The sequence below is a fragment of the Accipiter gentilis genome, chromosome 9 (genome assembly GCF_929443795.1).
Source record: "Accipiter gentilis chromosome 9, bAccGen1.1, whole genome shotgun sequence".
NCBI lineage: Eukaryota > Metazoa > Chordata > Aves > Accipitriformes > Accipitridae > Astur > Astur gentilis.
Genome location: NC_064888.1, coordinates 27,149,946 through 27,172,966, shown reverse-complemented (window position 1 = coordinate 27,172,966; position 23,021 = coordinate 27,149,946). Strand labels below are relative to the sequence as shown.

General features: G+C 36.5%; 1 protein-coding gene across 1 annotated transcript in view; it reads left to right on the top strand.

Annotated features, from left to right (window-relative positions):
• The window catches only part of KNDC1 (kinase non-catalytic C-lobe domain containing 1), a 67,976-nt gene that overhangs the window by 7,883 nt on the left and 37,072 nt on the right, over positions 1–23,021 (top strand). Inside the window, exons 3-6 of the mRNA XM_049810502.1 lie at positions 889–947; positions 18,084–18,230; positions 20,381–20,498; positions 20,858–21,879. Of these exons, the coding sequence (XP_049666459.1) occupies positions 889–947; positions 18,084–18,230; positions 20,381–20,498; positions 20,858–21,879 (1,346 nt within the window). The remainder of the gene's footprint in view (positions 1–888; positions 948–18,083; positions 18,231–20,380; positions 20,499–20,857; positions 21,880–23,021) is intronic.

The following is a 23,021-nucleotide window of genomic DNA, read 5'->3' as shown; positions in this document are numbered from 1 at the left end:
AGCATACTTTTTTTTTCCTCCCTATTGAGAAGGGAAACTTGGAGTCTTTGCTTGTAAGTAATCTCAATCATCCATTGGCTTCACAGAAGTATAGATGAGTTGAATATGTACATGAAGAGTAGGTTTTCCTTTGGGCACTTTTTTTAACCCCCTGCTGTTCTTCACTGGGTTTGTGTGATATCAGTACAGTGTGATACTACTACATGCATGCTCGGATGCAGCAGCAACATCAATCTGTCTTAAGATGTTCCTTTCTTCCTTCCACCTCTTCACTTAAAAGTGGCTGCTGCAGTAGCTCATTTGTCTGCTAAGCAGCACATGGGTGGGGAATGTGCCTCCAACTCCTTTGTCATAATTAAAACAAACTAAGCAGAAAGGTCAAGGTTCTAAGCTGGCCTGTAGATGGAGCGGTAATTGGCTGTTCAGGTTGGTTTTGCTGCTTGAACCCTTATCCCCCAGGTCTGCAGTGGAAAATAGTGAATGGAAATGTCCCATTAATCAAATCAAACCTGCAAGCCACAGCTGAGCCACACCAGCTTAGGTGATAACTTGGTCCAAACATAAATGTCTGAAGGCAAGAAGTGGTTAGGTATAGTAGATATATTTCTTTGGGAGTGTTTTGTCAGTTTTGTTTCTTAGTAGGAAAAGTATGGTATCTTCTTGCAGAAGATTTGAAAATAGCACTTTATTTTATTTACAGTACTAGAAACATGGATAACGAGTTCTTTGTACATCAGATATGAGTGAACCAAGACTGCTATATACGTAGTTTCTTTTGTATTAGATATGAGTGTATCATTAAATTTGTATCACCAAATTGGCTTTTTTTTTAAAAAACAAACAAGGCTACTAATTTCTAATCTGACACATTTCCTTTTGCTTTCAAAGATGATCCAGAGGGTGCCTTTGTTCCACCAGAATTTGATATCACCGGTAACACTTTTGAGGCAAGTTCATAAATTTATCTGTAAAATAGAGGGGGGGTTTAATCGTTTTAGTACTTCTGGCAGCAGTACCAAATGCTCAGCATTTTCAGTGTATAATTTTAACACATTTAAAGATTGTGAATAATAAATTGTGCTGTTTAGATATGGTTTGTGGAAATAAAAAGTAAACTTAAAATGCTATATTAATTTTCTGTACAAACATTTGTTCACTAACTGTTAAAATGTGAGAATCTATTTTGGCTGAAAAATGTGTTGCCCTAAACCACAGCTGGTCTATATTATGTTCACTGGTATCCTTCACTGGTTACATTTGCTTGTTTGGGGATTAGCCATGAACTTTTATGACTAAATATAAAATTTGTTTGCCATCCTCTTCAATAAAATAATTCATGGAAGGGTAATCAGCAATTTTATCTTTGATTTAATGAAGAAACAAATGATTATCTGTTGCTTTGCAATGCACAAATGCTCTACATTGTTAAATTAAATCAGATTTAAATTGTTTATACTAATTCATTAGCCTCCCAAGCCAACCATCTCATTGCATGCTGCAGGAGCACTTGCGTGCTTGCTTAATATCCTTTTTTTTTTAATACAGTATTTTTTCTGGCATGTATTCTTAGATAATTCAAATGCTTTAATTAGCAACATGTTCTAGTCAAGGTATTAAAAAAATTATTCTGTTTCTTTACATTTCAATACAAATACCTTTTACTTTTTGTAGTTATAGCCTTCATACTTGTGTTTATAGTTCTCTGTATTTCCTCAGGAGGAGGGGGAAGGATAAGTGAACCTTGGAAGTGCGGAATACTACAAGAAACATGAGAATGATAAGGCAGGAAGATAGTATAGAATATGAAGTAGTACAGTCTTTGAAGGTTAGAGATGCAACATTTTTCCCTGTTGCTGTGCTTTGTTAATGTAGTTATATAGGCCAGCAGAGCTCTAGTGGTTTTGTGCTTGTGCTTCCTCTTACCCCCAGGCTGGTTTTTTGGAGAGTCTTTGTTTGGGGACAGGGGGCCAATGCAGGTGGGCATTGGTTAGGAGGTGACCACTATTGCATGTAAACTTAGCAACTGTAGTTGTTTTTATATTCAGATGTGGGTGAGGAAAGCAAGTCCCAGTGTCGCCTGAAGGTGACTGGGTTTTGTTTTGTTCTTTTTGTTGGACTTCATAAATATGTTCTCCATCCCTTGCCCCTTAACAAGCCTCCAAAACTTGACACAGAAACACAAGATTTGTGGAATTATTTGCTCCTCTGGCAAACCTGCATTTCCCCTCAACCCGTTCTCCTCCTCTAGGAGTTGCTGAACTCTTATGCATATAGCAAACGGATACACTGAAAGAGGTTCAAAGACCAAGGGGATGGGACAAGGTGAAAAGGGGATTTGAGAAGACTGTGGAAATATTGAGTGACCTGAAATTTTAGTTCTGTCTGATATACAAGGCCACTGTATCCCTCTTGGGTAAAACTCATCTGTGTAGAGATTTATTACTTAACTCTTCTGTTTCAGTAGTACTTGCAAGCCTGTTAAGCCCCAGTGGATCCCAATACCAAGCACAGGACAAACAACAATTGTACAGTCAGTGAAAGCTTTTTGGATCAGGAGTGGCTCTGAACATTGACTGTTTAACTCTTTTTGCAAAGGTTGATGAAGATACATGAAGGTATACATTTGCATGGAAGGAAGTGAACATACACTGCCTTGCCTGTTGTGAAGTGGGGAAAGGTCTGGGTGCACTGATTTCTGTCCATGGCTCCTATTTCTTTATCTAGCAAGTTGGGGAGCCTTGCAAAGGAGGGAGAGCCATGCTACAACAGTGTCCTGTTGTCTCAGCTGTTTCCTGTTGACCATCATAGGACAAGGCACAAGACTGAAAAGCTAGGGCTTTCCCCTTTGTTGAGGCAGAGGTGCATTGTTTTACTCTGAGATTTGTGTGCGTTTTGTCAGACAACTATGGGATTCTGAGTATTTGGACAACTTTCGAGGCTTTACCACTTGCAGAGTTTGGTTCAATTTTAAGTACTTCAATACCAGATCAAATTCTGCTAGGGATTCCACACTGACCTCTGCTTGCTTTTGCAATTTCTAAGACCTACAGTGGGTTAATCCTTATGTACTTGTTACAGGGGTTTATAATACTGTAATCTTTTCAAGCTAGCTGTTTCCTTCATGGTGCCAATACTTAAAGTTCTTCTCTTTTTCAAAGGCATTGATACTTTTGTCTATCCCCTCACCCCTAGTTGTAACCCTCCTAGTAGGCAATAGCAGAATAGCAGTGGTTTATGTACATCTCTCTGAGGAAACCCTGGACCCTTGTGCTTTCTCAGTATTATAAGATTCTTTGTAGTATATCAATAAGCTGCCCTTTTTACAGGGGCGTGAAATCTTTTGTGTCACTGCTTGCTTCTTCATTGGTAATGACCTTACTCGGTTGTTCTTTGTCAAAGGAGTGTTTTTGCAGCTGCTTAGTATGCTTTGTTGAGAACTGGGAAGTACTGTTTGTATTGAAACAGTCCCATTTCAATATAAAGAAAAAAAATTAGTGTTGGAACTACTAATTATGTTCAGGATGATCTTTGATAGCTGTTACCCCAGTGTCAAAGCTCAGCTTTTTTAAAATACTTATGTCAGCCAGAGGTTTCGCTTGATTTGAGCATGACCTATTTTGTGGCTTCTAAAATGGAAGCACACAATGAGGTTTGTATAGCTACTGGATGACTTCTTCCTCTTCAAACTCTTTTTTTTTTTTTTAAATCCCTCAAATAAAGCTACAGTTATTTCAACAAGAGATGTTTTGTTTCCTGCTTGGTGAATTACTGATCCAGACCTCTAATGGAATTGTGACTCCAGTCTAATTAGTTACTAAACTTAGCTGGCACTCACAAGCACACAAGGGTAATAGACACAGGAAGCAAACTGAAATGAGTTACTGTCCTGGTGTCTGAAACAACACTGTTAAAAATTTCAGTTTCTAGTTGGGATTTCAAATAGCAAGAGATCTGAGTTTTGTCCAAATGACAATGCACAGGACTGGAAAGTACTTGATTTCACATGGTCTGTTTTAGACTTCTGTCTTGTTTCCTGACCTGCTCTCCATTTGTAAAGTGGGAATAATTACACCAACTTCAATTACTGTTGAGAGTAGGAAGGTAAAAACTAGCCCTTCAGGGAGTTGTCAGCTTCAGTGTCAGGTATAGAATAGACTTTTTAGAGAGAAAGATGTTAAGAAGGAAGTAGCTGTGAAAGGGGCTTTTGGTGCCAACAGTAAAGTGTGGCTGAGCTTTCTAACTGGTGGCTTCTTTAGTGCTGCCACAGTTCCAGCCTGTGGGGTTGGAGGAAGGACTGCAGTTTCTGAAAGTCTCAAGAGACTTTGAACTGGCTGTGTTTCTAAGCTGTTGTAGCAGCATTTAATAGGGTAGTTCTGTTATGTCCTCCTCTTCCTTGTGTAAGCATTGTCACAGTGCAAGGGCAAAAAAGGCAGCCAAGCAGGTACCGGTGGTCTCTAGGACAGCACTGGACTAAAATAGAGAACCTCCTGGGTATCTGTTCATGTTAATTTTTTCCCCTCTAACTTTGCTATCTCCTTACAGACTTATATTACCATTGTGCCCTAGTAACGGCACTGTTAAATGTTGGTGCTGCAAAGAAAGGAAGGGGAACAGGAGAGAAACTTAGAGTTATGATCCACACTAACTCCAAAGCAAAAGTGAATTTCTATACAGTACATTTATCGTCATCTTCCCTTTTACTCTTAATGCATATGCAGGTATGTAATGTGGCTGTGCTCAGTAAAAGCTTTCTGATGACTGAAGCTGTTACTTGCCTGCATTGATGGAAAGACCTCACTTTCTGCTTCTCCTCTAAGCTGGAAGGTGTGTCTGTATTGGCTATAGCAAATACTGACCACTTTTTGTTCTCATTGAATCTTGAGCTAGAAGTCAATTAGAAACATCTTGAGTATAAAGGCTGGCGTCTAATTTTGTAATGTTTTACTAGTATGCTATTGTAGAGAGCAGTATAGAATGTGTATTTTTCTGTTATAGAAAAACATTAAGAGGCTGAGATGCAAAAATACAGATTTGAGGCTTCTTTTAAAATTGACCTACTTAACTATATACTGGGCTTATCAAACAACTCTTCTTCCATATAAACCAATACTGAGTCCTGATTCCCTCCTCTAAATAAGAAGAGCTTTAACCTTTTCCTAATGAAAATGGTTCCTATTTCATTTTCTTGCCCTGGGCAGTACAGTATAGACTTGTGAAATTTGACCAATGGGAGATACAACAGGGATAGTTAAATATTGGTCAGTTCATTAATAGCCTTATTTCTATCACTACAGTACAACTTTGCCTCAGGTTAAAAACATTGGCTGTCTCAAACCAGTTTCAAATAGCTGTTTGTCTGCATCACAAAACTGCCATTGAGTCGGACACAGAGGTTCATTGATGTAGAGCCCCACATTTCTAAGATATGAGCTTTCAGTGAGATGAAGGACCGATGTCTGCCATGTGTGAACTTGCATTTATAATCTTTTAATAATGTGGCTATTCAATTTTGCTTGTTCTGGTGAACCTCTGTAACAGAAATAAGTGAATTTTCAGTCTTGTCTGCCTATTTTTTTATTTATTTTTTTTTATATCTAAAGCAGACTGGATAATGCTTCTGTTTAATGACTTCCATTATTTAGAGGTGATAAAATGCAGTAGTTCAGAAACCTCAGTATGCAGCAGGATTAAAACCTTTCAGAAATAAAAGAACTGGAATAGTGATACAGAGTTGAATACTACTTTGAAGGAAAGGGGGAAGTATGGGATAGAGAATGGGAAGAAAGTAAGTTCACACTTCCTCTGTTTTCTCATCTAAGAACCTGTTCTTGCGTTTTGCGCTCATGGCAGGAGTGGGGTATGCTGATCTCCGACCTGGGAGAGAATCGGAACCAGAAAGGGCTGAACACTGCCTGTCTCTGCTAGAATGTGACAGCTGTTGACTTGTAGTTCTCAGTGGGTTATAGTTGATTAATACTAGATTAATAAAAGTCCAAGTGTTTCAACAACCTTAAAAATAAACTATTCTACAGAAAGGGGTATAACTAGTGCAAATAGAAAAGACAAGCTAAAATGTATTACGTATTTTTTGAGAACTAAATAGTTAAGATTCATATGGCATAGTCCTATGAAATGTGACAAGGCAGTTGGATTGATATATACCATACACATACAAATATTTTATATGCATATAAATGCATGGGTTGAAATGCCACATGAAACCTGCTGTTCTAGGAGATAAAGAAAGGTTCGGGGTATATATTTGTTGGTCCTACTGAAGAAAACTGAGCTGACAGTTTGGTACTGCAGTATTTCTCAATAGTTGATCATTACTGAGCGAGTGCTCAGATCTCAGCTGTTGGTCCTTCTCTAAATACGAAAGCCTTCATCCTTCTCCCAAATCAAAACAGCAGAAGGTATAAAGAAAGTCTTGCCTTTGCCATTTCCCTGGTCTTTTAAAGCAGTGGCTTTGATTGCTGTGGTATTATCTCTACTGTTCTATTCTTTCTTTAGCTCTTGGTGCAGGAGGAAAAAAAAAAAACTTTTTACATGTTCTCCTAGAGGGGGTTTGGGTTTTGTTTTTATCTGATGGGGGAAATAAGTCTTTTGAAACACCTAGTGCCTTTTTTCTTGAGTTCTGTTTCCCCTAATTTCATGTAGCCTCCTCTTGAGACTAATTCTATCTAACAGCAGCAAGGCTTGTCATCAGCAAATGGTAACTTATCTTCTCCTGTAGTCTAAACCATTCTATCTTCTGAGTGTTATTTAAAGCTGTCTTTTCCTTCAGTGACAAAAATAAATTACTTTTATTCGGTTGCCTATACCTCTACTGTGCTATAGAAGAGGAAATGGAATCCTCCTGCTCTTGCTTTTACATCATCAGCCCAATTGAGGTTCTGTTCAGGAACTTAATACTGAGCAAGTATCACCCCCTAGTTGCTTTATACAAAGAGCTAACCAAAGAAAGAATATGAGGCCAACAGGAATTTTTTTTTACAGTCTTGTTTCTTTTTTTTTTAATGTATAGACTAACTTAAAGTTTATCATTTGATTACCTAAAAAACCTATAGCTTGTTGCTTAGTTCTGAAGTTGGGCTTGCAGAGTTGTCATATTGGTCTTTTCTAGCTGGCTTTTTGAGCATATTGCTGGTATTTTTACAGTTTTGCCTCTAAATCTGAAACACAACTTTTCACAGACCAACTTCTATTTTTATCAGGAGTAGTCTGTCTCGTAGGCAGAAAAATGCCCTCAGAAGAGAAATGACTGACTGTACAGGTAACCTGCTCAATGAAAATACGTAATATTTTAGGTTACTTCCTTATTCAGCTATTAGGTTCCTATAAAGAAGGCATTATTAAAGCTAAGATACACATTTTCCCTGAGATTGAGGAAGATTATCCTCTGATGCACAAAAGCATTTTTCAAATCGGCTTATTTGAGGATTTTTGTTTTGTGAGGGGAAGATTGGGAGTGAAAGAGGACTTGGTATTCTGTCTTAAAACAGTTGGTTCTTGAAGTTTACTCTTTTAGAAGCCTGAGGAGCTGTGTTGGATAAATTTGCAGATAGTTCATATCATGAGCAAAAAACTATGGAAAAGAGGACAGATTGTTTTCTCCTATTATGCTTGTGCAGCGTCATGAAACTCTAGGCTCCTTAATGTTAAAGACACAAATGTTTTGGATCGGTTGTTTATCTCCAGCTTTTTCCACATTAACTGTTCTGCCTTTTTCTGCTATGGATGAAGTTGTCTTCCTTAGTCCTGGTAGAATTATCTGTCAGTTTCTGGTGCTACCCATTCAAACTCATTTCTTTGGTGAACCCATCATCATACCGGTCTTACTGGCAGAACTTAATTTTCTATTGCACTCTCTGCTTAATTCCATCATTTACTCTTTAGAATGCTCAAAAATGCTTTTGAAATGTAAGCCTGAACCCTTAAAGGCAACATGAAGACCTCCAGCAAAATTATTCCTTGTCATTACTTGATATCAAAAGATTTCTCTTTCATTAATTTTATGTCTGTTTTACATGGATATTCAGGTCACTAAAAGATCCATGATCATTGCTAGGCTGGATCTGGAGACTTTATACTCCCTGGAACAATGACAAACAATTAATCTTTACCATTTGCATAAACTGAAAATGGAGGCATTTCACCAGTGGTATTCATAAGTACCACTTTCTTCTTGAAAGGTTCAGGAACTGATTGACTTAGAAGTTGATGGCAGAATGGACAACTTCCTAATCTCCAGATAAAATTTTGAGACTAGTTCAGTTTTCACTGTGAATTAGGTGGTTGTAGAGTTATCTTATTAGGTTGCTTGAGATTTAGTCAACAGAGCCTTCAGGATTATGGCAAAATGGTTTTCACTCGCACATCATTCTCCTTAGTTACAGCATTTCAAAGAACAATTGAGAACATGCTTTTGAAGCTAAGGGTCTTGTCTCCTGGGAAATGCATTGCAAGTGACTTAGGCTTAGATGAACACTTGGAGCAGGTTTCATATAAACCTGTTAGTATATACATACCCCAGGATTCTTGAACTTTTGAGCTCATTCACCAAGTTTAAAAAAAGCACAAACAAAAAAAAAAAACCCACCCAAAAAACCCAGACCAATGCCTCCTCTTTTCTCTCAATTGTAATGGCAATAGGTGTTGCCTTTTTACCCAGGAATGCTGTTCTAATCAATTTTTGAAGAAGCACATGAATGAAATATGTATGTTACACTTTCCTTGTAAAATTGGTTTTGGTTATGGGCTATACACTTCAAGTCCTATCACATTATACATGAGTTCTATGCCTGAATAGAGAAGGAGCAAGGTTTACTTCTGCAGAAATCATTCCCCTATGAAACAATCAAACAAAACCCAAACCAAACCAGCCCCAACCCTCCCCTTTCCCCCAAAAAACAAATCCTTCCTGTTTATGCTCGTCTGTTTACATTCATGATATATACACTAGAGCTACATGCTCATTTGCTATTTCAGTCACCTACAACTGTTCTGTGAAAATCAGTGGTTTGAATCTGGTTTTAGCAATATATTATGCAGTGGGATAAGTTCAGAAATGTTTGGCCAGCTTTTTACGTTCGCAGTTCATCAGAGATTCTTATATATGTTCCTTGTAGGAAAAAACAAAAACAAAACCAAAAAAAAACAGAAAAAAAAAAATCTACATAGGTTATTACTTCAAAGAAGAGTGAACTGGTTACTGTACAGCAATAACTATTTTACACATCATGGTCCTGATGTCATTGATTTATAGCATGCTAAAGCATCTGGGATGCTATTTGAGTTTATTGGCCCATAGTGTTCTTAACTGGAAGCGTTGCACTGAAGTTTTACAGCTCCAAAATGTGGAATAAGCATCCCCCAATACAGGATTGTACAAATGTATTACTGAGCTCAAAGAGTGATAGACTTTACCAGTAAGCACCTTCTCTTGGGTTTAAGATAAAAATATACTTTTTTTTTTAAACAAATAACTTCAATAACTGCAAATAACATTATACTTGCCTTACAATGAAAAAAACCTTATACATTTGAGAGAGGACAGAACTAGTCTGCTCAGCATGCATATAACTGTTTCCCAGGTTTCCTTGTTTCTAAACCTACAGGGAATAAATTGTGTTAGTTTAATTAAGTGATAAATTAATTACCTGTGGCAGGTAACTTAAAAGTAAGGAGGTTAACAGCTGATAAATCATAGGGAGAGTTGTGACACGTGAAACTCAGTTTCAAAGGAAGTTTTTGAAAAATTGCATTGTTCAAGAAGCTTTAAAGATAAATGTGTGTAACTTTTGCTATCTAACCTCTGAGGTGTCCAGCAGTTTTATTGCAATGTTCTTCCTTACCTGTCATAATTATTCTTCTACAGTCCTGCAGGAGAGGAGTCAATTAGGGTGCTATTCATCTGTGTTGGGGTGCTGATCTTTGATTAAGGGAGCCTGAAAATGGGATGGAAGTGTAAGAAACCTGTTCTTAATTTGTGTCCTCACCCTGCAAACACATGAGTAATTTCATGCACATAGCATGGTTTAAATTTGGTCAAGCTTCTGTGTATGTTCATCTTCATGTGACTTCTTAAAGTGAAATGAATGTTTACAAACATGGTTGCCAGTGGCTTAAGGTATATCTCAGTCTTCACTACAATAATTAAGGTAACAGATTCTTGAAATTATATTGAGGTCCAGTTGGAAAGTTTGTATTTTTTGACTTTGTTTTTTTCTCTGCATGTAGCTCTGGATTGACAATATTGTCTTTCAAATTAATTACTGCTATAGATGCTGGCAGTTTAATCTATGGACAGTAGTCACCCGTGTTTTACATAGCCATATGGAAAGTCAAAACATATCTTTGTTAATATAAAGTGCAGGTAGCATGGAGACTGCCTATTGTAAGATTTATTTAAAAAAAAAAAAAAAAACAACAAAAAAACAAAAAAAAACACGTATCTCCTGTCAAACATGATCTCAAAAAAAAAAAAAAAAAAAAGTTTGTATACAGCAGCCTAAGGAGGTGATTAGCAGTAAGTCAAAAAGTATGTAAAAAGCTTACAAAAGTCTGAAAAACTAGCAATTTTTTTTCCAAATGTATCAAAACACAGAAATGCTGCTCAAAGTCTGCAATGATTGCAGATGAACAAGATACAAAAGAGTTTTTCAAAGAAAGCCTTAGCAGAAAAACTGTCTAATTTTTTTCATCTTGTAGGACCTTCAGGAGGTTCTTACATTGCAACTCTTCTTTATGGGGAATTATAAAAAAATTGGCTCAAATGAGTGTGTCAGAATAGACTAGTGACCAACTTGACAAAATTAGCAGTAAAATAAATTTCCAGGACCAGATGGTGAAACAGCATTCATAAAAGAAGCAATTACTTAGAGTAATATTCTTTAGCTTGGAAGAGAATGCCCTGAGGGAGAAATTATGCTAGAAATCTGTGAAGTATACCATGGTGGCAGCCATGGAGTGAGTATTTGCCAGCCCTCATAAAAGAAGAAGTAGGTAGCAACAATGAGATGAACACAGGTGAACTCAAACAAGAGGAAATACTTCTTTATATGCAGTAAGCTATAGAAATTCTTGCTGCAAAACATAGATGCAAAAGGTTGCATGTGGATAAAGACAAATTCATGGAGATAAAACAGTTGTCACAAACCATTACAGACAAGAAGCCCACAACTACAAAACAGTGAGATTAGAGTGATGTACTAGAGTTCCACAGTTCAAACTGAATGATATAAATAAAGGCCACAAGAAACTAAAACATAGTAAAATGTAGGGACTAGACAACTTTCAGTCATAGTATATGTGATACATGCTCTTTCCAAGTGCATTTAGATTCTGCTTGGTTCAGTTCTCCTGATGTTGTTGTAGGATAACTTTTTAGATGATTGTATCTATGAAGCCTTGCTTGTAATGTAAACTGACATTTGCCTAAGAACATATTAAAACTTGAAAGGTTTCACTTAGCTGTTAGGTAAATTAAAAGGCAATTTGAGGGTTGAAATACCTGCAAACTTCAGCTGTGAGTGGATTATTTGAAAAAATCTGATCTGTCGCTGCATTTTTGTGCCCATTTTTTTCAAAGTCTTTTGGGAGAGAATTTTTTCAGACAAAGGTAAGTAGCAACTGTAGTTAGAAGGGACAAACTGCAAGAACAGCTTTGGTTTAAAATGTTTTTCCAGCATTTGCTACCAATTCAAGCTAGAGTGCATGTTTTGTGATTAGTCTACAGTGGTTTAGCACTTTTAGCACATTCTGCAGACTAATTATCTACGCATCCAAAGTGCCAAATGAATAAAAAGCTAATATTTAATACAGCACCTTCCAGTAATTACAGTTATGTGGAAAAGTGTTTAGTCCCTTTGTAATGAAGGAAAGTATTAAAAATAATAGGGCTATTTCCCATTCATTTTGTTGCTGAAGAACATTACCCTCTCACTTTCTTTTCCAAACAAATATAGTGTATTTTAGAGTGACTACATTGAAAAAAGACAGAAGTAAATATTAAATGTTTTCTCCCAATAGTAATTTTCTCAAGCATTATCTTGAATTTGTTTATAAAACTTTGAGTTTTATAACAACACTGAAGCTTTCATTTATGGAACCTTTAAATGCTTTGAATTGTGAAAGGGTGGAAATACCTACGTATGTGCAGCAATCTCAATAAAAAAAAAACCTGCAAGGTAAAATAAGAGTCAGATATGAATGTCAAAACCAAGAATTGTCTTAAACTATTCCTATAGCTTATCATTTAGTCAGAAATATTTTACAGGAAGTATTAGTTCTATTGTGGTCTGTCTTTTACAGTTCTGCTGAAGACCTACATTTCTGAACTCATTGAAATCTGAATACAAAATGTAAATGGTCATTATTCGTAATTGCAATATGCTAAATGCTTACGCAGTCACTATTCAAAAGCTCTTTTGTCAGCTTTTTTCTGTAGTGTTTGTCTGCAAGTATGAGTTCCTATAGAAGCTTAGTTCTTTAGCCCTGCCGAGCAGTAGTACAACAGAGCCTCTGTCACACTCTGTGTGTAGGCTTGGAGCTTTTACTTCCTCTCCTGATCTTTTGATTTGCAGATTTTAAATCCAGAGCAGATCATTACTGTTCTCTGATTTCACTTCCTATAGTGTTAAATGGTCATAAAATGGCATGCAGCAAGCCCAGTAACTTTTTATTGGAACTGACAGAAGCATTTTTGAATGTATTTCACTCATAATATAAAATTTTAACATGATGGCAGAAGCTGTCCTCTCCCTTGGTAAGTGCTTCTAGTACTTAGCCTGAACATTTTAAAAATATGTAGTATCTTCACCTTTTGAATTTTTATGTTTTTCTTTTTTTTCTTTTTTTTTTTCTCCACTTTTGAGTCTTGTTATGCTTTTGTGTCTTGGAAACCACTCTAGTATTAGAACTTACCTTGATTTGAACCTACTCGTATGATTATGACCTTCACATTTTTCTCTGAAATTCGTGAGCTCCCTTAGCCTGTTGCTGAAAGGAAATTTTCAGGACCTCAAATCATACTTGTGACTTTTCTCAAACATCTTTTCTTCATGTTGCCATTTTGATTTTTAAAGGGCACATTATTTCCATGATGGCCTTCCTAGCGATGCATACAATTATGATTTTACCTACGATTCTTGTTACATTTGCGAGCTTCTGGCTAAGAGTAGGTGTACGCTCTAAGACCAAATCTGGACATCAGTTTCCTGATGGGACTTTCTCACTTTCCCCCCTACTTTTCAAAGCTGATACCATAGTGCAGTCTTACCAGCAGGGTCTGTATTTTTTGTAACAAGTTACATTTAGTCTTTAATTAAGAGTCTCTTTAGGAATTGTGAAGAGGTTGTTTTGTTGTTGTTTTTTTCTTTTGGATCTTTCTTGAAATGCATGCTATTTGTCAGCTATTAATATTATTATCCTGTAATGCAACAGTTCCTATAACTCATAAACTATTCTCCTTAGCTAGAATTACAACAGGTGAGGGTCTTTCAGAAACAAAGGAAAAATCTTCACTGGAAAAAAACCCTCTTAATTTTTCAAGAAAATTCCTAACTGCCAATACAGTATCAATTTTTGCTTGTCTTGCAGGAGAAGGAAAGCTGTTTGCTGTCCCTTCCTATTTGTTACTTTCCTTGTAACACACTAAAAAAAAAACCCCTAGCTTAATTGTGAGATTGTTTTCACTGAGAGCAGTCCCTTCTAGTGAGCAGTACATATTTTATACTTATGAATTTGCTTTATTTATTGCATTTACCACCTTGTTCTCCTTTCCCAGAAAGTGAAATTTTCTTCCTAAGCCTAAATAACGTAGTAAGTAGAAGTAGATTCGATGCATAAACTTGAGGAACACACCACCTAGTGGATGATCACAAACTCATTTTCTCATTGCTCCCGTTCAGCTAGAAGACTTAAGGTTTACTTTAAGGATTACTTTACATATTAACCATGTTTACTGCTAGCTCAGTAAATTGATTAAATAGTAGGATTTTCTTTCCCCTTTTTCTTGTGGGGTTGGCGGTGGTGGTGTTTGGAGAGCTGGGAGAGGGGAAAGGTAAAACGGGGATTTACATTAAAGAAAGTTTCAAGTTGGAAAAGATGTTGAAGTTCCCAATAAATGTTTTAACATAGAAATCAATTACAAACTATGTTGATTGAAATGGCCATCTTCAAAACTAGTTTTCCTGGATGTCAGAGGAAAGAAAGTACCTCAACAGAACAATTTTCTGTGTGGGGGACAAAAAAAAAAATATCTTTCTTCATTCAGTATCAGATTGGCCTTTCCCTTGTACAAGAAAAGATGCAGTGAACTTCTTTAAAACAGGACAGCAAAATGGAGGGAGTGGGAGCCTGTCTGCTTGCACCTCAGGCATTTGTGCTTTTAAAGGCAGACTAGGGGATATGTGTTACATTCCACTGTGAACAGAAATTATTCATTGGAAGAAGTGGGATGAGGTAGTATGTTGCTCTGCCCTCCCTGTTCTTATGTCCTGTAATGTCCACATCCATCCTCATATGGATGAATAGAATTTGTCAGAAGACAAATTATTCTCTCAAAGTTAAGTTCCCCATCTTTCTGTCCTGCTTTTGGAGTTGGTATTTGAGTTGTATATAGTGAGATTATATCCAAATATGCTTTCTTATTATTCTGTATTATAAGAAATACTTTATTTCTTATAAATTTCTTACTGAGGGAAGACTAGATAAAGTCTTGTTTCTTCTTATGCACTGTGTATTTGGAATAGACACTACATTCTGTAGATTAAATCAGATGCTGAGGAATCACACACGTCTTTTGGAGATGCTTAAATGTACAGGTAATGTCCAAATGATAAAATAGTTTTGGAAGTGATGCCTGTAGACACATGTAAGATACCACTTCTGAACTGAACAAAAAGAGGAGGTGGCAGGAACAAGCATCTTTTCCATCCCTATTCTAGTTCACTGAGTTTCCCTGAAGTATTCTGTTTACTAAATGCCAAACAGGGTAAAAGAAATGTGTCAAGTAAGTTGACAATTTGAGGTAAACTGCTTTTAATTCTTACTACATGACTACAGCCTGCCTCTTGATGTGAGTTGTTAGAGACATGCCAAGTGTTACAACATTATCTGTTTTTGGAGGCTGAGTCTTAGTTGCTTTTCTCTTTCTTACCACCCCCTCCACCCCCCCCACCCCAAGAATGAATACGTAGATTAATTTTTTTTTTGCTGCTGCCTTTGTTAACCTTAGCATTTCTATAAATAGAACACTATACTGAATAAATAGATGTGCAAGATTTGCCGATAGAGCAAATGTAATGTGCTGCTTACTTTTGCCACATGATATAAAAGCACATAAGCAATATATTATCTTTTAAGTATCATCAGTGAAGCTTGGTGTCAGTTATATAGTAGATGTTAGAGTCTAAAGGCAAATTTTCCTAATAAAGCAATTCTTCTACCCGTTCCTGATGTTAGGAGTGGTATAGGGAAGCAGAAATTGGTTATTCTGTTCGGAAGTACCTTCGGAATTCAAAAGTGTCCCCACAGTATATGGCATTATTTCATCTGGTATTCTGACATTGCTTGGTCTGCACAGTGTACATCCATAACATGATTTTTTCCTTCAGTTCTTAGAGGAGTGATTAATTTCTTTCTTTAATAGTCATTTTATGGAACAGAGGTGATGTCACTGGCTGCAGATCATATCAAATGCATAACTTACTAAAATTGACTATATTAAACTTCCACAGTACAATATTACATTTATACAAAAGGTTCTTTAAATAGAGCTGTATTATATTTTTAGGAATTTGTCTTTGTTTCCTTGTTCTTTTTTAACTTTATGTTCAGTTTTCTGTTATGCTGTCCATTGAGAAATGCAAAATGGCATAGCTCACTGAAACCAAGTATTTAATATCAAAGTAAAGGAATAAGCTGTACACTCTATACTTCCTCTTCACTGTTCAAAAGCTTATGAAACAGTCTGCAGAAAAAACCCTAAACTTAAAATGATCTTAATAAATTCTTGGATGTTGGGGAAGGAGCTTTGGTTAAATTTTTTCCACAGATGGAACTATACTAGAGTGTAAAACTAGACTGATTGATTTTTCTCCAGGCAGGTACATTTTCAGGCCTTCAGTCTTGGGCAGGCTTAGAAAGGTGTTAATTTATACCTAGTTAGTTTTATAGCAAGTTAACTTGGGCAGACTGTAAGACCATCATCCTCAAAACATTGATTAATAGGAGTTGTACTTCCTTTGTGAGTAGTTCTATTAGTCCAGGGTGGAGTTCATTTGCTGCAGCTGAAATAAGTATGTGTGAAGGTAGTGGTAACTTCAGGAAGTATGAAGCAATAACTGTCTTCCCATCACCTTGTTAGTAGGTTATTTGCTCAGGCTTCATAGTTTCATATCCTTTTGCCAACATAGTCTTGTTTTATCTTAAAAAAAATAAAAATAAAAAAAATCTGTCAACAGTGTATTTCAGTAGGGCTACTGACACTAAGTGGGCTATAGTAGCTTAATGTGGTGAAGGGGAGGCAGGGGTAAGGGGGGAAGTAACCCTTACTCTTTTAATAGATGAATGGCATTCATTCTTCTGCTAAATCAAAATAAAAATTGTACCAACTCCAGTCTTGAGTTCCCCTGAGATTCTCAAAAAAGCCCCAGGAGTCTTCAGTTACCTCTTCTGCTTAATGGTGAAGTAGAGTAGCGAAGAACTTGAGACTGAAATTACTGCTTTGCTTTTCTTTTTAGATCAGATGTCATATAGTTTGTTTTTCTGACCTTTCCCCTAATCTTGATGTGTCCCAAGGGTAAATCAAGGCTTTAGGTCCAGAATTCAGCACTAGTTTATGCTTTCTTGGTTTGGGGGGGCCATGGAGGAGGGGGAAGAAGTGGGACTGCCCAAGTGACATACTCACACACACACACTTCCTAATAAGGTGGTGTTGCACTCCCGTTCATGGAGGTGCCCTGCATCACTAGAAAGTAAATTAATATGCATACCTGCAGAACAGGTCACCTCCCCTTCATACAACTTAGAGACAGTAATACACCTTAAAGAGAAAATAGGGGAGGAAGTTGCTTTTGACCTTAGAGTCAGTTGTCCTTCTAGGGTGAAAAATAGTAAAGCATATAGCAAATGCATTAGTATAATCAGATTTAATGTACAAATCTGGTCATTCTTTTATTTATGTATGTATTTGTAAACCTGAGAGGGCAGTGTTCAGTACACTTGAATTCCTGGCTGTACTGCATCACCATTGAAATGTTTACACAAACTTGTACTTATGATCTTGGTTATAAATTTTACTGAATTGTGTTCTTTGAATGGAACATTAAAATACAGGCCATCATGGGTGAATTACCATTACTATTAAAGCAGATCTGAAAATGTCTTTCTCTTTTTTTCCTTTCTTTTTTTTTTTTTTTAAGAAGCAGAAAACTTCTAAAATTAAGAGGTAGCTGTGTTGTATGGCAAATCTAATGCATTAACACTAGATCTAAGAAAGTTGTTGGCTCACCTTCGCTTTTATTGGAGCTCATCACAAGGTTGTGGATTTTAAGAGAAGCAGAGGTGGCAAACATGGAGTATTTCTTAAAATTCTTTCATAAGAGTCTTCAGAGACAAGTTATATTATGCTGTATTGTTTCTGTTTGCTTTCTTTATGCTTGATAGCACTTATAAGTCAGAGTAATTTTTTTTTTTCCCCTGCTAAGACAAATGCCACTGCAATCTTCCAGCATGCTTCTAACTTAAATATTTGCACAAACACAGGGGGCTGAGTTTTATATTTAACTGTAGCTGATGAACAATTGTAGTACTGATTATTGGTGAGGAAGAAAAAAGGTTCTAGCTGGACCACACAGGGTTATTGCTTTTTGTTTGCAACAAACATATTCCCTAAAGCAGGACCGAAGCTCGTTTTGTTGCTCCTGTTTAAATTAAACCACCCTTCCAGTAAACTGTTACCTTGTAAGTTAAAAATGAAAACAATGTAAGCTGGATCCCTTGTGATCTCAGAGCTTTTTTGGCAGGAGAGAGAGAATTGCTAACGTATTTAATGCCTTTTTTTAAACTTCATGCAGGCACACATCTATTCTTTGGGTGCAACGTTGAAAGCAGCAATAGAATATATAGTAGAACCCGAGACAGAATCAGAATTTGGGCAAGATCTGCATACTCTGCTGGAACAAATGCAAGAAGAGAATCCTGAAAATAGGCCAGATATTGAGGTAAAACAGCCCTACACAGTTTTCTGGTTTTCATGTTTTTCAGTTTTAAAAAAGTGACAAAAATATTTCTGTATGTGTCCTCATTAATAGAGAGATGGTCTTTATGTGTAATATGGTCAGATTTTGCAAGAAAGGTGAGGTTTTCCTAGACTCAGCAGAAGTTCTTCTTTCTAATCTAATGGTGATACAACCTGAAAAGCAGATGTAGATATTTTGCAGTGATTCAATTTTTAAGAAGGTTGGGTGAATACACTTGTTGGATCTAAATTTTCTCACTAACTGTTTCTTCCCATTTAATATTGAGTTTACAGAGAGAGGGTCATTAGAAGTAAGAGCACAGGCGTTATGCTGTGAAATTTGCATGGTGCCTCAAATGATGTTTGGATTGCATTTAAGAAGGGGATGGAGGTAGCCACACTGCAGGAAACCTCTGTTCCTTGGCATGTTCAAAGCAGTGTTGTTCAAAGCGTTACTACTAACTAGTTCTTCTGTAAATACATAAATGTTTAATAGTATTTGATTAGACATCTTAATTGGTTTTGTATTTTATTCCACTTAGCCTCTGATTTTTACCTTTAGTTTTTAGAAAGAATTTGAAGATATATAGGATTTTTCAAGAAGATGTTTTCAAAGAATTTACATTCTAAATATTGCTTACCTAATACAGTGTTGTTTGACATTAATGTGTGAAAGTTTAGCTTTAATGCATTGTTTTTGCAGACTTTCAGACTGTAGCCAGAGAATAACAGTTGTCCAAATGTGACTTTTCTTGGATTCAGTTCTACTTCAGAATAGTGCTATCTACTTTTCTGTTCCTTTTTTTTTTTTTTTTCCTCTGAGCTGATAGCATAAATTCTAAATGGTATAGTGCCTATAAGCAATACTTTGCAGAAAGAGTCCTGCAACAGAAGAATGAATAGATTCGTTTTTATGAAGCAAATAGTATTGCCTCCCTGGTTGAGGACTGCCCAGGCAGGAGACCGTTCCTGACATAGAGCCTGTTTGATCAACTCCTGTATTTCTATTTGTTTACTTTGGAGCATAGTCAGGAAAGGGATTGTATAGCACTCCCTATCATCTCCAGTTGGTCTGTAGTCCCCGAAAGCTTTGGTGACTACTTACATCAGCCCAAAAATAGAGTGGGTCAAGGCTGGTCTGGGTTAATACATGAAGGTTGCTTTATGACTCTGTTCTCTTTTCCATTCTTTTTCCACTGGGCCATTCATGGGTAAAAGGGAGTGAGGGGAGCTATATGGAGGGAAAACCCATAGACTTTTCTAGGCATTTCACTAGACTCCAGCACAGCTTGATACCTGTCTCACCTTTTCCTGTCCTTCCTTAATCTGATATGTGAACCAACAGCTGATTTCTTCCTTCCACTCACAACAGCAGAAGAGCAGCTGAGCAGGTTAATGGGAAAGTAACAGCAGCTCCTCAGAGCAGTATGAGGTCTCATCAGTGTTTATCTAGGAACAGTTACTGAGGAAACAGTGGGATGCATTTGGAAAGGCAGCTCTCTTCTACTTCCTGTCCAAAGTGACAGGTTTTTACATGTGTGAATGTCTGTAGTTAATCATATGTGACACCAATGCTAATGCCATCAGATGCTCAAGCTACAGATAAGAGATATGTAATGCTGTTTCTTCTTGTGATCTCATAATGATTGCTTTCTCTAATTGGGAACAGTGCTTTCTAGATATTTGTATTTTGCATTTTTTAAAAGATTCAGGATGTACTTTTAATGTAATTCCAGTAATAAAAACATTCATCATCCTGCCTATGTCACTCAATTCAAGTGAATCACTGGCTGTTTAAAAAATAATCTACGCTTTAGCTTTTTTATGTTTTCAGTATGTTACTCGTAAAAGGTAACATTTAAGATTATTAATTTTTATCAGTTGTTCTTAGTGTTCTAACTGTAGGCTAGAACTTGAACTGTATTAAATGATTTCATGATAGCCCATGGTAAAAATGAGAAATTAATTCAACCATATAATAGAAACAGACGGTATAATGAACAGTGCAAGAAAGACCTTCAATGTAGCATCATATAAATTCAGATGTACTGTGTGAGTTAACATGATTCACTTTAGTCAAAATTCACAATTCTATTCATTATTAAATAAGTATTTAACACTAATTTTCTTTAGAGCATTTTGTCATTATGTGAAGAAAAACTGAAGATTGCTTCATCAAGTAGTATTTGTCGAAGCCTGTCTGCTGTTGGAAGAAGGGTTCTTTCAATTGAATCATTTGGTGCTTCTCAAGGTAACCTTAAAATGTATTTAGCCTAGAACTTTATATTGCATGACATATCTAATGATTTTTAAAATGCTGTGTTTGTGTACTTTCCTGTTATAGGTTCCTTTCTAGATATCAAAAAAGTTATTATTAAATATTTGTAGATTGGAGGTGGGGAGCAGGGGACATACAACTCTTAATGAACATAATTAATATATTTAGAGGGTCTTTTATGATTAAAAGTGACTTGTCCAGAAATAATTAATTTGTATAACGTACTGAAGATACATAACAGCAGTGGTAGGAAAAAGCAATATAAAGATTTACTAGGAAAGATTAGAAGTTTTAAATACACATTTAATATAAGCATCTGTTTTTGCATCTAGATGTCTGTGATAACATGTGGAAGGGAAGAATGTGTCAGAGAAGTTTGGGATCTAAATTATATTCAAATGAGAAAAACAACATACCAGATGATTCGTCTGCAATGGAAGATGTGACAGCTGCCTGTCATAAGGACTCTTCTATAGTTACTATGGTGACTGGCAGAGAAAGTGGTTTGAAGGAAATGCAAATTGATCTGGATAATGAGAAAACTCAACATTCTCAACCTGCAACTCAAGCTAAAAAGAGCAAAGAAGACGACATACATGCAGCGTATACTGACAGTTTTGCTAGTGTTGCTTTGGATATAAAATCATGTGTTATTGACCTGGAGAGAGATGGCATTTTTAAGAAAGGTTCTTTGAGAAAAATTAAAACCTTTCCAAAGCTACCACTTGAACCTGCAGATACAAATAACTTTTTTACTTCTGTAACCAACAGTGGACCACTAGCTAGGAAAAATTACTTGCTAACACAAGAGTCACTACCTCTAGACAATAATAATGAGGTTGCTTTTTCAAAGGGAAATCTTAATTCATTTGCTATTAGTAGTCCACCAAAAATAGAACCAAAGAATCACCAGGTTAATGATCTTCATTTAGAAGCTCCATGTGTATGCACACAGGTGTCTGGCATGAATCTAGAAGAACATATGTCTCTTATTAATGGTAAAAAGATAGGTTTTGCTTCATCTGATCATAAAGAAGACTGTTCTGATGCTACCTCTGAAATGCCAAATACAGCTGGTATGCTAAAAGGCCCAAATCAATCAATTGCTGGAGCAAAAATGCTAGACAATTACATGGCGTTGGAAGACTCTTCTGAAACTTTTCAAGGGTCAAATGAAAATTCTTTACCACATTTTAACAAGATGGCTTCAGTGTTAACGAAAAAACCCAGTGGGAACAGATACGGATCAAACCTAATTAGGTCTCCAGAATTAAGCAACGGTGCAATGAGCGCAAACAATAATGAAGATAATCTTTGTGGAGGCAGAGGGTCAGAAATCAAAAGTAATGAGCAGGTAGTAAAAATAAAGTCTTCATTATATAGTTGCTGTAGTCACTTATGTGGAGATGAAATGACTTAAATACTGTGTGATTTCTCCCCCCCTTGTCCCCTCTAGCATCCTGGAAAATCGAATTTTGCTAGTCTGCACACTTTAAGAGTTAATATTGGAAATTGGTGATCCTTTTTTCCTCTTTAAAAGTAAAGTGCTACAGTGAAATTTATGCTATTGCAAAATCAACTTTCACTTTTATTTTTTTTACAAATGGAGTATACTTGCTAGTGCGCTAGAGCAGTATACTTAATAGTTGATTACATTTGTAAGAGAACATTACCAAAGCATATGCAGATTTTTAACTCTTTGTGTTGCTGTCAACGCATGAAGTTCACTACCTTGCAGTGGGCCTCCCAGGTGCTTACGAAAATTGCAGAGTACCTGACTGTAAACCTGACCTCACTGAAATCAATGGCAATATCCCATCTGCTTCAGGAGGTGAAAAGACTCCACTTTTTTTTAATCTACATGTACATTTAAGTTTTCGAAAAACTGTACATATGCTGTATCTGTTCTGTGTTCTTAAATTACCACCTCTGTGTTTGTTATGTATACTTCATGATAGAGTTCAAATATGTGCACAATATGATGTTGTTGTCTCAAGCATTTCATCCTTATACACAGACAAATAAGAAGAGGGAGAGTTGATAATTAGTCTACTAGAACTTTTTGATAGATAGTTGTAGTGTGGTCTCTGCTCAAATTACATATTCTCAGGGTGGACAAGTTTGGTCTCTGACTAGATGGTTTTCTCTTGTGCCACACTTAAAGAGATGTAAACAATCCATGTGATAAGAGAGCTGCTGGGTAAAAATGCAGGATGGTTGATGATTCTCCAGCCTTGCTGCGAGTTCATAAAAATGAGCAGCACAAACTTCACACATTTCATTTCCAGAAATTATGCTTAGGTGAAGGTGTTGGTTTTTTTCCCTTACTTGTCTACTGACAACTCAGCCTTGTTCTCCTTGCCTAATAGACAGTCTTCCAGCCATCCCATGCAGTGTTATGGATAGGGTTATGTTCAGTCTGTATCCATCCTTCTTTTCACCTTGCCCGAACACCTCCACTGGAGTAGTAACATAGGACTGTCAAGTATGTAAATT